Consider the following 17,098-nt stretch of genomic DNA (forward strand, 5'->3'; position numbering starts at 1 on the left):
AAGGAAGAATGTTTTTATATATGTATGTTCAAATTAAGTTTTAAGTCTTATATGATCGTATGTATTGGGATATTGCATCGTCTGGTGGCAGCAACGACGGGAAAAGTAGTTGGACATGTCCCCGCGTCGAGTAAACGACACCACAAATTCCGGCACACTTTCGCGTGTAGTGTACGATAACCTTTATATTATACCTTGATTATAGCAACTCTGAAAAAACGCAATACAAATTTGCGATTTTTAAAAGTCTTTTAATCGCAAAGTAAAAAGTATATAAAAAAATTGCTAATTAAAAAAAGCTTTTAAAACTAAAGTTTGAGTCATTAATTGTATATAATTTACCTTGATATTAATATTATCGAAATAAAATATTAAAAAAATTGCTATTATTTAAGAGTGCCATAATTTAAGTAAGCCAAGACGGTAAAGACCTTCCTTAAAAATACAGTAACAATATACAAGTAGTTTAGTTTTGTAGTTTACAAGTTACAAGTAGAATTAAATAAAATTACAGATATTGATTAAGCATATTCAAATCAATTTATGTTGAAAAAAAAGTGTGTAAATATATTTCCATACAAATCAATTAAAGGAAAATTATTTCAATTTACAATGAAATCGGATAATTACTCCTGTTATACTCTTTCCTAATCAAATTAATACAAAATTATTTAAGATGTAAGACTTTATAAACCATGATAATAACAAGTGTTAACGAACTTTAATAACAAATTTTATTATTTATTTTAATTTTAATATAAATTGGATTACAATTATTTAACATGGCAACAAACTGGTCATGACTCAGTCAAAATATAGAACAGTTTTTTTTAAGTTAGTTACCTATATTTGGAAAAATTGTCTCGGAGTGTATTATTTATTTCACGCTTCAAGTGCCCCACTAGCTTTTTAGAAGGTAAATAGAAGTGTTATCTTTAATTATCAAGGTAGTCAACACTCATCAGTCATCTTTATCAGGAATGCAGAGATAAACATTATGGCAAGCATATTTCACAACTACATTGTAAATTATAGACTTAAAACAATCACACATATATATGATATCTAACATCCATGTGTGATGTTAAGCATTACAACAACACACATACTCACTGATAGGTAACAGATATGTTTTATCAGCATTGGCCATGAATTATTTCATAGTCTATTGAGGTAATAATTATTAACAGGTATTTATGAATAATGTCTTGTATATATTTTATTTACAGAAATCTACTTTAAAATATTTAGAAGAACTTTAAGTTCGTTATTGGTTAGGATTTGATCTATTAGTTTATCTTGTTGTAATAAAAAAAAACCTTCAAAAAAGTTTTCGAAAAGTACACGTGACTACAAGTTTACAAACTAAGTTACCTTGCGAAGGGTGTCTGTTCGACGTGATAGACGTCTGTGATGGGCTCCGTGCGCATGATGCTGCGGAGCCTTTCCTCAGAGAGCTCCAGTAGTCCATCACTCGCCGTTTTAAAGTCGGACTTGGTAAAAGCACTCAAAACACTCATTTTAACGTGTTGCGACTAACGACCTTTTAGCAACGAAAATATACTCCAAAGTGTCACAAAACGAAACACAGTAGTACTTATACTCAACGAATACACTTATACGTTATAAAAGCAACAATTAGACCATAAGAAACATTTTAAATGCCTCCGATTTCTCAAAAGGTAACTGAATGCTCTCCCTTGTCATTGCGAGAAGCGGTTACGGTATCGAAGGCTCCAGCTCCACTATGATTCGACACGATTAATAAACAAACATTTGTTTCACTTCATTTTCATTACGAAAAGTAATAAGACAATTTGTTTATTTACACACGCGCTTCGAGAAAAACTTAAATTTGACAAACGCGAAAGGACAGCTGCGTATCGACGAGTCGACCGCACTTCGTCGTACACGTTTCTGTCGCTAGTGCTCCTCGCGGACTCTCAGCGGCCGATACTATTCAAATTCCGCTTCTGGCGAATGTCACTATTCTGTTGTTTCAAGTTCGAAAGTTGCACGCTGTACGTCATCTAGGGTCATAAAGTTTCACAACTTATTGCTAGATGTCACTAGTACAAAAATATCGTAAGTTGCCATTATAAAAAAAATCAAATTCAATTTTAATTAAGTATTCATTATAGTTATACAATAATCTATTTAGCAGAAATAAAGTCTAATATTAAACCTTTTTTTTAATTATTTCATAAAATAATCATTAACATAAGTTGTAAGAGCGACATCTTTTGGTAAAATACATGCTATTAAAAATTAACTTCGGCGTATCTGACGTTGACGATAGATGGCAGTTTAGAATATTAATTGAATAAATTTACAAAAGAGTAACAAACAAAAGCAAAATTCTAATCTATCCATTTAAATGATATTTAGCGTATTATGTATTTCATTTTATAGAAAATTACTTCATAAAATTGTACACAAGAATAAAAAATTGAGTGCATAAGTATCTTAAAATATTTTATCATGGTAGGCTTTTTCTACATGGGTACCATCCACTGCCATATATTCTGCGGCGAAACAGCAACAATAAGTTCTTTTTTATGTTATGGTGGTAAACGAGCAGGAGGATCACCTAGAAAGTGATTACCACCGCCCATGGACATTTGCAACACCGGGTGCTTGCGGGTGCGTTGCCGGCCTTTAAGCAAGGAGTACGCTCTTTTCTTAAAGGTTCCCAAATCGTATCGGAAAACCGCCGGCACAAGCTGGTTCCACAGAGTGGTTGTGCGAGGCAAAAAATGTCTTAAAAATCACGCTGTTGTGGATTTTCATTCGATATTTCATACAGTGCCAGTCTATAGGCCGTGGTGGGTTCTTATTAGCAGATAGTCAGTTTGTCAGTATACTTACTTATAATAATAATAATAAAACTATGCTCCTTTAAATAATTTATATTAATGGCTTGCCGGCCAGCGCCCGCCGCGAATGACAAAAAGACGCAAATCGGTTGCCCAACGTACTGGCCGCGCTATTTGTCCCAACGTCTGATAATTCAAAAAATCTTCTTGTTCGTTCTCGCAAATATGTGTCATTGATAGTTTTAATTATTGCGATAATTGTATCTATTGGTTGCATCTGTCTTGACGCAGTCTTTTTGACGCACAAACATTGATTAATTATTTTTCATTTTAAAGTAAAAGATGAATCTTTATTTATTTATTTTTTCAAATAGACACATTATATTAGATGTTAATAATACATATTTCTAAAAAAATATTACGCTAATTATTAATGATGGAATCAAAAATAAAGCAATAAATAGGATGTTCTCTTTGATATGTTCCAAGATAATGAAAAGTGTTTAAGGCGTAGACAAACCCCACGTTTGTAGTTCGGGAAAAAAAATTGCTATATATATTTTTTACTAGGCAGACATGTATCATAAGTGATAAGCACAGATAAGTAATAAAAATGTAAAGATTTATATCTTAATCTGTTAAAAGTAGGGCAGTTTTTATCAGCAGTGTTTGAGGCCTATTGAGGTGATTGACTCGAAGTCATTATGTAACTGATTTTTAAATGTCATATTATTTTAATAACATCGTTGCTCGAGCGGCTAGGTTCTAAGGCCACTGATCTCAAGGTCGGGAGTCCACTCCCGGTTTGGATCAATAAAATGTTTTTCTGTCGACATTTGTCACCAGTTTCCTGAAATTGGAAGTGTTTACGGTATCACGTAATCGTTGATCTCGTAGGGGAACTCGGTCTCTTACAAAATTTAGGAAATAAAGATTAAACAATAAAACTTAGGAAACTAACAATCCATCCTCCTGCCCTTATCCCAATTTTACTTGGGGTCGGCGCAGCATGTCTTCTTCTTCCATACTTCTCTGTCAGACGTCATCTCACAAGTAACATTCTTTCTAACCATATCGTCTTTCACACAATCCATCCATCGTTTCTTGGGTCGTCCCCTACCTCTATATCCATCCACATCCATACTCAAAACCTTTCTCACAACATGGTCCTCATTCCTCCGCATAACATGCCCATCCCAAGACAGCCGGTTTCCAGATAGCTTCTCGGTTACCGGTGCCACTTTCAAACTTCCTCTTATGTACTCATTCCTTACTCTATCCATTCGCGTAACACCACACATTGCTCTCAGCATTCTCATCTCCGCCACATGCAATTGTCTTTCAGTCATCCCTTTTATAGCCCAACACTCTGATCCATATAGAATAGCAGGTCTGATCATGGTCTTATAGATCTTCCCCTTAAGTCTAAGGGGAATACGGGGGTCACAAATTGTTCCCGTAACCTGCCACCATTTCATCCACCCTGTGTTAATACTGTGCTTTACCGTTCGATCTATTTCGCCATCGCCTTGAATGAGTGAACCGAGATACCGGAAGTCGGAGCAGACTGGAAGGGCTACGCCATCAAACGCTATGGCTTCAGGACCGGAGAGACCGCCGAAATCGCAGAACATGTATTCAGTCTTCGTTCTACTGATTTTCAAGCCAACATTCTCCAGTTTCTGTTGCCAATCTTCCAATCTATTCTGGATCTCAGGTCCATCTTCACCAACCAGTACAATGTCATCGGCAAAAAGCATGCACCAGGGTGCCTCCTCCTGTATGTTCGCCGTTAGAGCGTCCATAATCAGCAGGAAGAGGTAAGGACTTAGAGCCGACCCTTGGTGCAACCCTACAGCCACACTGAACTGGTCGGTGTTGCCGGAAACTAACAATAAAGTTGGATAATCGCTCTTGACAACCAAAGACAATATAACCACTAACTAATTAGACAACCGCCACCGCGGCCGAAATCCTTCAAGACCAGGAGTACGTCATCATAGTGATAATAAGCCTATAAAATTACGTTTTATTAGTTTTGTATATAAAATTAACCGATGCGTCACCAATGCGAATGCGCGATAATCACTGAGAACTAAGTTTGTAGTTACACTGGCTCACTCATCCTTCAAACTATATCACAACAATACTGAGTAAGGCTTCTTGGCGGTAGAATATGTGATAGGTACCGCCTTAGACGGGCTGGCACAAAGCCTTATAGAATATAAAAATAGGAATTAATTTTATTTGGCATTTATACAAAATCTTTATAATGTATTGATATGTTAAAACTTGAAGTTTTTAAGAAATAAACACGACCATATCTACAGGACGTTTTTTAACTTATTTTTCATATTATATAACTACATCACAAGGAGCATGATAGAAGTCATATTATTTTTACACATGGATTGTTGGGCACGGATACTTACTATACAGTAGGTTGAATTTAAACACCTCAGTAGATTGTTATTAATCGATTATTAATTTATTTCATTCAATAGAAAAAAATTATCAATAATCATAAACCACTTATCTAGGAGCTTGATCAGTGTGCTACATGTACACACCTTTTTTTTCTTTTGTTATCGCTGGAAAAACGCGTGACGCGTTGTTCCTTTTTGTCCCTCACGTGGAAGTGGGACAAAAAGGTAAAAAACCAGCGGTACCCTTTCCGTCTCGTCGACGGGCCCACGGGATCACTTTCACATGCTACCATGACGTCCTGACGGTCGGTCCGCCTATGCGGGGCACCAATTCTTAGGGGAATTTCCGTGGTTACATGTACACACCTGCTTGACTAATTGATAATGTAAAAATGTTTAAGCCGGGCAAAGGGACACTAGCGAACGTAGGGCGTGACTCATAAGGAAAACGATTGAAAATGGACCGCTGTCAGCTATAAATGGCCATATCAGCCTGGCCGGTTGGTCTTATGGCTAGCTATAGTGTTGCAGGTCCCGAGATCCTGGAGGCAAACCTCAGATGAAGTAATTAACTCAGCTCACATAAAATTATAATTTAACATACTATAGATAAACAATACCGAAAACTTAGTTAGAAAAATATATTTACTTATACTTATATCACCTTCATCTCTTACATTATCTGTGTAACAAAACATTTGCATAAAACATAGTCTGTAACAACACATGAAATTTTTTTTTTAATTAATGGTGGGCACTGTTGTCATGTGCTTACTGGAAAGAATTCATTCACAACATCAATTATTTTTCGAACATCTTCTTCTGATAATCTTTCTTCACTTTCTTGTACAATCTGAAAAAAGAAAAATATAAAATGAATTTTTCATATTTCTCTAATGTAACATTCTATCCAGGCCTATAACATAGCGTGTATAGGGTAAAACGTGCATTAATAAATTTATAATTACCAAAAATAACTGAAGAAAATGTTGAAAATATTTAAAACTGTTATTTGACATTAAAACAAACCTTGATCAATTATAAATTAAATTTCCTATCGATGTGTTAGTAATATATGTATTAGTAAAAAGTAGTAAAACTGCATAAGGCTGAAACCCATTATCTTTGATTGGGTATTTTTATTATTTGACAGTATGTCAGATATGTATGTTAGGGTCTATGCCCAGGGACTCTGTAGTGATAACCAGTATACATTGTAAATAGAAACTAAACTTAAAACAAAACATGATATTAGAGGAAGGCTTAAAATGTAGTGCAATGGGATTTACATGACTATAGTTCACCTTTTAAATGAAAGCATATCCTGTTCAGTAGTGAAGGAAATCCTTAGGACTAATATAATATTTAAAAAAATATTCTAATATATCTTATAAATCCTTAAAAATATAAATTTAAATAATTCTTCTTACCAATTGTATTTCTAATTCAGTTCTAGGAGGAGTGTTCACCATCATTAATTTTTCAGACTTTGTCAATTTAAAACATTTCATCGCCTTTAGAAAGTTTTGTATAGATTCAGCAGATTGATTTTTACATTCTGTATCTTGTAAATAGTGTACAGTCTGCAAAAGAATAAAAGATTAAAATAAAACATCTCCCAGAAATATCAAAACATTATCATGACAAACTGCAGTGAATAAGCTCCACAGATAAGTGTAAATACCATGTTAATTATCTGTTAAGCACTACGACCAACTCATATATAATTAAAAATAATCTTATATTTATTTAAGTTGATTATAAATTTTGTTATAATGTTATTTAATTTTGTGATATGATTTTTACAACTACCATCTACAAACATTAAATATGATTTGAATGTTATATAAATAGTCATGTATGAACTTCAGCAGTGTTGTTACTCTGCCTGTTTAATAAATATTGTTTATAACAATACAACAACTCTTTCACTGTCATGGTCCACTTTCCGTTTCATTATTAGCTATGTATTCTTTTTATTGGAAAATTTTGCACTTTACAAAAAGTATTATCCTTTATCGGTTACAAAAACTTCATGCTTGTCAAAAGTCTTAATTTAAAGTGGTGAAGTTCAGTTGGTTATATAATATTATATACTAAAACTTCTCAAAAACAAGTGCTTTCAACAAATGCCTTCGTCAGTTTTCAAATTCATTCCTTTCTCAAATCGTAAACTCTTAGTACATTTTGAAAGTAAAGCATTAAACAGAAAACTGCACATAAAAATAAACTAACATAGTATGATAAATAGGTTCAAAATAGTGTACATTGTGACGCAATTTGTCATACTCAATCGGTAAAGCAGATTAACACTCATACTGAGCACACAAAAATATATCATAAGGTGACAAACCTTTTCTAACTCAATATGTCATGCTAAATCGGTAAAAGAGATTATTGTGTATACTGAGCACACGAAAATAGACCTTAAGGTGACGAACCTTTTCTTACCCCAACTGTACAACGGTTCAGCAAACTTTATAGTAAGGCATTAAAAAGAATGTCTGGTCATTTCTTAGTATAGATTTATATAAACTGTGATAAGGATACTTGGACAATTCTCTGATGAAAAATTTAATATAACAATCCATTTAAATAGTACAGTATTTTAAATAAACCATATAATTATTGTTTTTTTTTAAATATTTTTATTCAGTAGGTAGGCAGACCAGCAAATGGGCCACCTGATGTTACATGGTAAGCACATCCCATTGACATTGGCAATGTCAGAAATATTAAACATTCCATACATAGCCAATGTGCACGAACTATGGGAACTAAGATGTTATATCTCTTGTGCCTGTAGTTACACTGGCTCACACTATTCAACCGGAATACAAAAGTATTAAGTATTGCCTTTTGGTGGCAGAATACCTAATGAGTAGGTGATACTTACCCAAAGGGGCTTGCACAAGGCCCAACTACAAAGTGCTATTTTATTTTATTTTTATTGACTTACAAGAAATTAGAATTATCATTAATCGGCAAATATTTTGGTGTCGTATTTAACAAGCTTCAAAACCATACTTTAATATTATTATAGGTTTTTTTATATGTAAATATCAGCTAGTATAAGTTTTGATTTACATTTAATTTTATTGTTTGTTTTAGTTCAGACAATTTTTGAGTACCTCGATTAATTATCCTTTTATAGATAATATTGCCATAATGCCTTACTTATACATAAAGTATAAGTGAGTAAAGTAATAAAATGTTCAAATAAATATAAATGATACCTCATATGTCACAGTAGCTAATGATCCCTCTCGTTTATGCTTCTTTTGTGTTTTATCTTTCAATTGCTGTAAAATCTGCATTACTTCAAAATTACATAGAAATGCTGCATTGGCCTTTGTCCTGGAAAATAAAATATTAACTTCTAAATATAATTGAGTAAACTGATAAGTAAATGGTTCATAGAACACATGGCTCAAAACTTCAAATCTCAATGCTCTCATTCAGATTTCTATACAAAAGTCATAGAACAAACCACAATTACCACAATGTGAAAGACTATATTTTCTAAAGCTCTCACTAGTAATTACTGCAATATTTTTGAAAGAATCATTAATTTCAAATGTTTTTATGTATTATATTTATTAATTAAAAATTATGCATAGCGATCGATTTTTCAATATGCTACATAATAAAATTTTCTGTCTATTATGCAATTTGTTTTCAGTGTATTATTTACAAGATAACTTACGTCTCCATGTTTCATTGTTATACTTATAATGACGTAGTGGCCTTAATATTTTTCTGTGTTTTTTGAAAAAAAATGTACTTTAATATTTATTCCTCATCAAAATATTTTCTTGTATCCATGTTACTATGAAAACTACGGGTATCGGGCTACTAGATTTCCTAGTTGTAGTATTCAGTGAATTAATGTTTTTATTTGTCTATTGAAATATTATTCTGAAGTACATCAACTTCACACACACATTTTATTGCAGAAAATGTGTGTCTAAAGTATAAACTCTATCTTTCTTCATCTGAATATTTTTGTCCATATTTGGATTTTTGAATGTCAATTTTGACGTTTAATATGTCTTACCGCCGAAGCGAGGTTTGTAGTTTGACAAATGATAGTCATAGCCACCAAAAAAATTAGCCACTATATATTATTTATATATTTCTAATTGGTGATTAAAATACTCCAACTTACTAGATTTCGAAATTTCAAAACCATCTAGATGGTTTGATTTTTTTATTTTTGGATACTATCACTTTTAGTATAAAAATGTCTATTATAAAAATTATTTTGTTCAATAGAAGTTTTACAAAAATATCTTCTGTTATGCGAATGCAGTTACGTAATTTGTCTCAAGAAAATTTTACGTCCGGTGTAACAAAATTAAAGACACCTATAAACATATATTATAACCATTACACCAATTTGGATTTACCAAAAAACAAAGTGTTTGCAACATATGTATGGATAGATGGTACTGGAATTAATTTGCGTTCAAAAGATCGAATAATCAATGAAATACCGTGCGACCTACAAATGGTTCCTAAATGGTCATTCGATGGAAGTTCTACAGGTCAAGCTAAAACTAAGGACTCTGATACCATATTAGTACCTTGTAGTATATATCGAGATCCATTCCGCAAGAGCCCACATGTAATAGTGCTTTGTGAAACATTCAACGGCGATGGGACGCCAACTGTGACAAACCACAGAGCACATTGTGCAAATGTATTAAGTAAAATTTCAGACCAAGAACCTTGTTTCGGAATTGAACAAGAATATACTATGTTTGATACAGATCTATGGCCATTAGGATGGCCAAAATGTCGAGGCTTTCCTGTAACTACGTCGAAATTATCATATTGTGGCAGCGGGGAACATGTTGCAGGAAGAGAGATTGTAGAATGTCATGCAAATGCTTGTGTTTACTCCGGCATGGATTATGAAGGATGTAATGCGGAAGTCATGAAAGCATCATGGGAATATCAAGTGGGTACAACAATGGGTATCAAAGCTGCAGATGATTTATGGATAGGACGTTATTTATTAGTTAGAATAGCTGAAAACTTTGGTACAATTATCAGCTACCATCCTAAGCCAATGGGCAAAGATCAACCGGGAATAGGCTGTCACCACAACTTCAGCATTAAAAAAATGAGAGAGGAAGGAGGCATAGCTGAAATAGAAAGAGTTTGTAAAATTTTATGCGATAATCATAATACATATATAAAGGCTTACGGTCTTGGAGATGGAGAAGAAAACAAGAAAAGATTAACCGGAAAACATGAAACGGCACCGTTCGATAAGTGTAGATGGGCAGTAGCAGATAGGGGTGCCTCGATTAGAATCCAAAAGAGTGTTAAGGCGAAAGGTAAAGGTTTTCTAGAAGACAGAAGACCAGCTGGTGATTGTGATCCTTATAGAGTTTGTGCCCTATTAGCTGAAACTTGTCTTTAATTTTTATTAGAATTTTTTCAATCAAAGCGGTTGTTTATTAATATACTGGCTGATATTATTGGCTGGAAAATATCGTTTCGTTTTATAATAAACGTTATTTTATTTCATGAACGTCATTTCATTTTAAATTAAGCATGTTCACTAAAAGGATTTCAGTACAGAACTTTTGAGGACATTTTTTTAAAGTAATAAATTTATAGTTTTAACAAAAAAGTATTAGATTGTTACAAAAAATGGAAGGCCTAGTAAAGTGTTTGTCTTTGTTGCAAAAACATACAAATTTGCTTTCTTTACCGAGAAGATACATGCTAAAACAATCGATTAATCATATACTGAATAAAAAAGTTATGGATAGGTATATAAGATTACCTGTACCCTGTAACAAGGTTTTGGCGACTTACTGCTGGATCGACGGATCAGGTATAAATATGAGATGTAAAGATAGAATTTTAAATTGCACTCCTCACAGCGCTGATGCAGCACCCGGATGGGCTTTCGACGGCAGTTCTACAGGCCAGGCTACCACTTCTAACTCTGACACATCTTTGAAACCATGTGCAGTGTATAAAGATCCGTTCAGACTAGAACCTCATGTACTCGTTCTATGTGAAGTTTACATGGGAGATGGTTCACCGGCTCTTACAAACCATAGGAAATTCTGCAATGATCTTTGTGAACATCATAAAGCAGATGAACCTTGGTTCGGTCTAGAACAAGAGTATACTATGTTAGATATGGATGGTTGGGGCTTAGGGTGGCCTAAAGGTGGAGGTTTTCCCGCTGTCAATTATGAATTTTCCTACTGTGGTATTGGAGCAAAGTACATAGCTGGAAGGGATATTTGTGAAGCTCATACAAAGTGTTGCTTATATGCTGGATGTGATTTTGAAGGCACTAACGCCGAAGTAATGTTTGCTTGCTGGGAATGGCAAATTGGTACAACTATTGGAATTAAAGCACCAGATGATATGTGGATGTCAAGATACATAATGGGTCGAGTGTCTGAAGATTATGGCGTAGTAGTTACTTATCATCCCAAGCCTATGGGACCGAAACATCCAGGAGTAGGCATGCATCACAACTTTAGTACCAAAAGAATGCGTTCGGATGGTGGCTATAAGTTTATCGAAGAGTGTATCAAAAGATTGGAAAAAAATCATATGAAACACATGAAGAATTATGGAAACGACGAATTAACCAACAGAATGCGTTTATCTGGGAAATTTGAAACTGCTCCATTCGATAAGTTTTCTTGGGGAATTGCGAATAGAAAATCTTCTATTCGTCTGCAAAGAAATATTAAGGAAAAAGGAAAGGGATTCATGGAAGATAGACGACCAGCTGGAGACTGCGATCCTTACCTCGTTTGTGGATTGTTGATGGATACATGCTTAGGATCAGCAGGAGGTGGTAAAGGAGGTAATAAATGTAAGTAAGTTGTCAAGTTAGGATATAGTACCGAGACCGTCTCAGCAATTTTTGTCATATCAAATTAAAGGTATAAAAATATTTAAACATGTATTTTGATGTTATTTTTTACAATTATTTTATTATTATTATTTTTATTGAATATTGTAATAAGTTTCCGTGTTTGTTTATTAAAAATACTTAAAACAAGAATTGGTCTTTATTATTTATACAACTATTATTGGGAATATGTACTCTTATGCCTTGCTCAAAGACTGGCTTATTTTTTAAAAGTTTAAAAAAAATATGAATATTAAACATATTGCATTAAGGATTAAAAATTCTGTTTATTATTGCTTATATGTACTTATTTCATATAACGTAATTATATATGGTACCAGGATTTGTGAATTATTGATCTCGTATCGTTTTTTTACCTTTTAGTATTTATTTTTAAGTTATGTACCTACAATCAATAATAATTTAATAAAAATAATTTCATCCAATATATTTAATATTGGTTGACATTTTTTATTATTAAATAAAGTACATTTTTATTATTATTGAAAAGGTTAAAAAATATAAAGTTACAAACATGTCAAATGTTGACGGCTTAAAATAAGCTGTAGTTAATCATCATTTTTGCAATAGCTAAATTCATTGAGTTTCGAATATTACTTAAAATGTTTAAAATATATTTCTTTCATTAAATAATTTTACATTTCTTTACTTTATGGTTACCGTATACCATAGTATCTTTGCCTCAAATCGAGAAATATAAAGAAAACAATATGGAATCTATGACAATAATGTTTACCATAGACATTAAAAAGTTAAAGTGCGGCCATTTTCATTCTTTTCTCTATTCTTGCCGTCATATGGCGTATTAGTGTGTTCGTTTGGCCGCCATATTAAATGAAATCAATAAAATAAGACAAAATGTCTCCTTACTAAGTGTGTGAAATTAATCCATTAACATCTAGTTTTTGTGTGATTAAAACATCAAGAGGATCATAATGGAGAATTCCTACGGTGTGGGAATTGATAATAGATATGCTCTTTTCTTGGACGATGAGTCCGATCCTCTTGATGCGTTAAAAGCTCGAGAGCAAGCGAAAGAGCTTAAAAAAAAGACCAAAGAGGCCGAAAAAGAAAATAAGGGTAAACCTGAAATCAAACCTAAGGGCGGCAGTGTCGTCACGAGGAAGGGTATCAAGGAAACTCAAAATGTGAAGTCTCAAGAAAATAAAAGTGGCGAACCACAAAAACCCAAGGGTCCTCCAAGAACAAATGATCGTAACGTAGAACGTCCACCGCCGAGACGCCGCGAAGAGCGCCCACAAAACGGAGCCGTTGAAGGCAAGGAGGGCGCTAGGCCCCTCCGCCGTGAATTTGGTGACCGAAGGCCTAACTTTGAGCGACGTAATTTCAGCGAGAATCCTGAAGGAGGTGAACGCCGTGGACCTAGGCCCCCACGCGAACCACGTGACGGGCAACGTGGGCCCAGGCCGGGTTACGACGGCCGCGGAAAACGTGAGTTTGACAGGAGATCGGGCTCTGACAAAACGGGTGTTAAGCCTGTGGACAAACGTGAAGGGGCCGGTCCCCACAACTGGGGCACGATCAAGGACGACTTAGACGAATTGAACAAAACCGGATCCGAAGGTGATGTCGCTGAAGAGAAACCGGCGGACACCGCTGCCGCTGGGGACGGACAGCAGCCTGAGCCGGAGCGTGCGCCTCCTGCAGAAGAAGAACCGCGTGAGCTAACACTCGACGAGTACAAAGCGCTGCGTAACGCTCAGCGTACTGCTCCTCAGTATAACCTACGTAAGGCGGGTGAGGGTGAAGACTTGAGCCAGTGGAAGAATCTGGTCTTGTTGGAGAAGAAGAAGGAAGGTGGAGAAGATGACGAGAGCGACGAGGAGTACGACATCGCAGATTACCCGCAGCGTGTCGGACGACAGAAGCGCGTGCTCGGCATCGAGTTCACGTTCAATGATAACTCGCGGCGCGGCGGCACAGGAGGTCGCGGGCGCGGGCGCGGACGCGGTCGCGGAGGCGGCGGTGGTGGCGCTGGCGGCGCCGGTGGCCGTGGGGCTCCACGTGAGGAGCCTCCGCCAGTGGAGGAGCGGCCGGTGGTGCGCAACCAGGTTGTACCGCCTAAGGTGGACGACAACAAGGATTTCCCCTCTCTCAGCTAGACTCGCAGTGAGTCTCCGTTCTTCTCCCCTTTTGAAAGTACGATAGAGATACAAATTAAAAATTGTATGTACCGTTATTTTTGAAGTAAATATACAAAATATTTACAAAGGTGTGTATTATATTACATTGAGTTTTAGTAATTTTTTGACATACAGTCGTAGCCTACGGGTGATGTGCAGAAAGTTTTAAAATTTTAAAAAAAAGGGGAATTACTTCTCTTATGAGCTCCTGGTGATGCTCAGGTGTAAGGGAGGGGGAGGACAATTGTTTTAATTTTGCAAACACATAGCGACCGTAACGCATATATGAATCTATCATAACAGTAGCTTGTATTGTAATCACATCTGCTTACAACTTAACTTGAGTTATTATATCCAATAAGTTTTACAACTTGCAGACTGTGACAATAATGGATTAACTCTGTCACAATTTAGCTTAGATTACATTTGTGAAGAAAATAACCCATTGCATTTTGTATCACGAGTTTGTGTCGACAGGTGCAGACTTTAAAACTGTAAATAGTTATAAATGTTTAAAAGATAAGGTCTTTAATAACAAGGTTGATTTTGTTGTTACACAAACTTCTTGAAAAATAAACATTTTGTATGTGTGAATTTTGCTTCTTTGTTATTATTTTCAAATTTTTTTGCTGAATTATTATTCCTATTACTGTATTTGTATAAGTTCTCATATATCTCCTCCTCCTTGCAAAAGCCAAGTTAATTTGTTTTATAAAATTTTACTGTTAGTCTATGCTAGTAGCAAGTTCATCAGTGAGGTATGAATTTGTGTAGACAAGTCAGTATGGGATAATTTGATTTAGAATTAGATGAAAGGATTTTTCATAATACATTTGGGTTCAGTAGACATACATCTGATATATATTACTATATTGAAATCAAACCACATTGTTATGTAAGTAATATTGTATATTGACACATCTGATCACTTCCACACAAAACAAGTTACTTAGAATATACTCATAATAAAACAATGTTCTACAGTAGTTAAATATTCAACATAATAGAACTTTTACTTACAAAAATAAACATAAACTTACACAATGTAATTTACACAAATAAAACAATAAATAATGTATTTACATTACATATGGAACCAAAGTAAGATGTTACATCTGCATAATAGCATTACATGACAATTAATACTTTATAATAATAATTTTGAGCATGTAACTCGATCATATTAAGTTAATAAAATTTTATGTTTATATAAATAACTGAGGAACATCAATATTAGCAAAATAATTCACGACATCCACATATGTCAATTATTATATTAATTACATAAATAGGTAAGAGTAACTACAGGGATGAACAAGCAATATTATGATTTCTGTTGCAGTTTTTTTTATTATAAGCATATAATTATATTAGCTGACTAGGTAGTGCTATTCATTAATTTTAATAGCTTCTGTTTTAGCCAAATAAAGAGCATTGAGAGACAATCGCTTCTTTCGTCTATTACAATAATTTAAAATACATCATCGTCACATCGATCATTATGGAAGTAAACCAATAGGACTTTGTTCAAGTTAGATAGTTAATAAAAATTATAAATTAGTGACGTAAAGCGTAATAACTAAATATGGGACTTGAGCCCCGATTCACAGCCACAATATACTTCACTTACAATAAAAGCGTTTACAAAGTACAAACCTCGATAGATACGTGGCTAGCTTTATTGTTACATGTCTGGCACACCTACATACTACGCACATATAGCAAATAGGTATAACACTATCTCCGTTTGTTCCTCAACTATACAATCAATTGACTATTATTTACATCGACAACAAGTCGCTGACAATTTACAGCCACTAATGGGATTACAATCAACATCGACATTTATATTAATTTGATTAGATTTAACGAGAGCTCCCATTTACACGACATACTCTGGACGCTACCGAAGCGACGGTTTACTCTATTCCAAAGGTATTGGTTTCTTCGACAGCGAGGAGCAGTTTCTCGTGAAGGAGCTGAAGCGTCGGGTAGGGAGGCAGGTCCAGTCGGTTGAAGCAGGTGTGGGCTCTCGGGAGGGACTCGATGCGGCCCCAGCGCTCGATGCAGAAGCGGCGGGGGCCCGTAGAACCCCGCAAAGCCGAGAAGCCCTCGTAGGGTATCGATGACGTGCCCGTAACGAACTGAACGAGTCGGAGTCGCTGCTCGTTCGTAAATCTGGAACAAAGATATTTATAAGTTATACTTTTTTTTATCGCATTACAAAAGTATATATTTTAAGATAAAGTTTCCTACAAAAATGTTCTCAAATGTCCATATCAGACTCGGTTAGCCACATCCTGTTACTATTTGTAATTCAAAGTAATAAGTAAATAGTAATTTTTATCAGCACGGAACAGTAAAATATTACTTTGCATTTATATGTTCCTGTTAGACATGCTACAAATAAAACATACGAGTTTTGTTACGCATGGGAATACACTTCACAAGTTTCATCATTTAATACGCGTGGGCGTCGTACCCACGTTGAAGTATTTTGGTAACTGAAACCAGTCTACATTTATCTCCTTTAAGTTTAACATATATGTAATAATTTAAATTATTTAAGGCATTTGAATTATGTTGGTTAAATTTAATACATAACATAAATTATGTAAAACGATTTGGTGTCTGAAGTATTAAAAAACGACGAATGCTAAATAATAATACAAAAATATTTTATCACGTAACTTCAATAAACATTTATTGCAAATAATTTTTTTCTGTTAGTTCCTAAGACAACTTGAATATATTTATTCGAGAGATAAAATTTTATTATATACGGAAATATTT

General features: G+C 34.5%; 6 protein-coding genes across 12 annotated transcripts in view; 3 read left to right on the forward strand and 3 right to left on the reverse strand.

Annotated features, from left to right (window-relative positions):
- Window positions 1-1,976, reverse strand: part of LOC125064579 (serine/threonine-protein kinase 17A) — a 170,090-nt gene extending 168,114 nt beyond the window's left edge. For 2 of the 3 annotated variants that reach the window (XM_047671692.1, XM_047671691.1), the window contains exon 1: window positions 1,375-1,976. In XM_047671692.1, coding sequence (XP_047527648.1) covers window positions 1,375-1,520 — 146 coding nt within the window. In that variant the 5' untranslated portion in view covers window positions 1,521-1,976. The remainder of the gene's footprint in view (window positions 1-1,374) is intronic. The other variant, XM_047671693.1, reaches the window with a different exon arrangement.
- A 3,893-nt stretch (window positions 1,977-5,869) lies between these two features.
- On the reverse strand, window positions 5,870-9,317 carry LOC125064747 (DNA-directed RNA polymerase III subunit RPC9-like). Its single transcript, XM_047671946.1, has 4 exons — window positions 8,949-9,317; window positions 8,479-8,599; window positions 6,673-6,825; window positions 5,870-6,095 (listed from the first exon to the last, which is right to left on the reverse strand). The coding sequence occupies exons 1-4, from the start codon at window positions 8,954-8,956 to the stop codon at window positions 6,006-6,008; spliced, it is 372 nt and encodes a 123-aa protein (XP_047527902.1). The 5' UTR covers window positions 8,957-9,317; the 3' UTR covers window positions 5,870-6,005.
- A 168-nt stretch (window positions 9,318-9,485) lies between these two features.
- On the forward strand, window positions 9,486-10,733 carry LOC125064785 (glutamine synthetase 1, mitochondrial-like). The gene has a single exon (XM_047672011.1). It carries the CDS (start codon window positions 9,486-9,488, stop codon window positions 10,671-10,673), a length of 1,188 nt encoding a protein of 395 aa, XP_047527967.1. The 3' UTR covers window positions 10,674-10,733.
- Window positions 10,734-10,822: 89 nt separating this feature from the next.
- LOC125064761 (glutamine synthetase 1, mitochondrial-like) lies at window positions 10,823-12,181 on the forward strand. Its single transcript, XM_047671963.1, has one exon. It carries the CDS (start codon window positions 10,907-10,909, stop codon window positions 12,107-12,109), a length of 1,203 nt encoding a protein of 400 aa, XP_047527919.1. The 5' UTR covers window positions 10,823-10,906; the 3' UTR covers window positions 12,110-12,181.
- A 742-nt stretch (window positions 12,182-12,923) lies between these two features.
- LOC125064885 (plasminogen activator inhibitor 1 RNA-binding protein-like) lies at window positions 12,924-14,899 on the forward strand. Its single transcript, XM_047672186.1, has one exon. The coding sequence runs from the start codon at window positions 13,097-13,099 to the stop codon at window positions 14,282-14,284; it is 1,188 nt and encodes a 395-aa protein (XP_047528142.1). The 5' UTR covers window positions 12,924-13,096; the 3' UTR covers window positions 14,285-14,899.
- Window positions 14,900-15,343: 444 nt separating this feature from the next.
- Window positions 15,344-17,098, reverse strand: part of LOC125064884 (E3 ubiquitin-protein ligase HECW2) — a 103,463-nt gene continuing 101,708 nt past the window's right edge. For 2 of the 5 annotated variants that reach the window (XM_047672182.1, XM_047672181.1), the window contains exon 16: window positions 15,344-16,483. In XM_047672182.1, the coding sequence (XP_047528138.1) occupies window positions 16,225-16,483 (259 nt within the window). In that variant the 3' untranslated portion in view covers window positions 15,344-16,224. The remainder of the gene's footprint in view (window positions 16,484-17,098) is intronic. The other 3 variants (XM_047672183.1, XM_047672184.1, XM_047672185.1) reach the window with 3 other exon arrangements.

This window comes from Vanessa atalanta, chromosome 6 (genome assembly GCF_905147765.1).
Source record: "Vanessa atalanta chromosome 6, ilVanAtal1.2, whole genome shotgun sequence".
In the NCBI taxonomy this organism is placed as follows: Eukaryota; Metazoa; Arthropoda; class Insecta; order Lepidoptera; family Nymphalidae; genus Vanessa; species Vanessa atalanta.

Excerpts from the sequence above, each read along its gene's own strand:
- LOC125064761 (XM_047671963.1), top strand. The coding sequence starts at position 10,907 with ATGGAAGGCCTAGTAAAGTGTTTGTCTTTGTTGCAAAAACATACAAAT.
- LOC125064885 (XM_047672186.1), top strand. The coding sequence starts at position 13,097 with ATGGAGAATTCCTACGGTGTGGGAATTGATAATAGATATGCTCTTTTC.
- LOC125064785 (XM_047672011.1), top strand. The coding sequence starts at position 9,486 with ATGTCTATTATAAAAATTATTTTGTTCAATAGAAGTTTTACAAAAATA.
- LOC125064747 (XM_047671946.1), bottom strand. Across the intron at positions 6,826-8,478 it reads TAGCTACTGTGACATATGAG|ACTGTACACTATTTACAAGA; the intron begins GTATCATTTATA and ends ATTCTTTTGCAG. Across the intron at positions 6,096-6,672 it reads CTGAATTAGAAATACAATTG|ATTGTACAAGAAAGTGAAGA; the intron begins GTAAGAAGAATT and ends TTCTTTTTTCAG.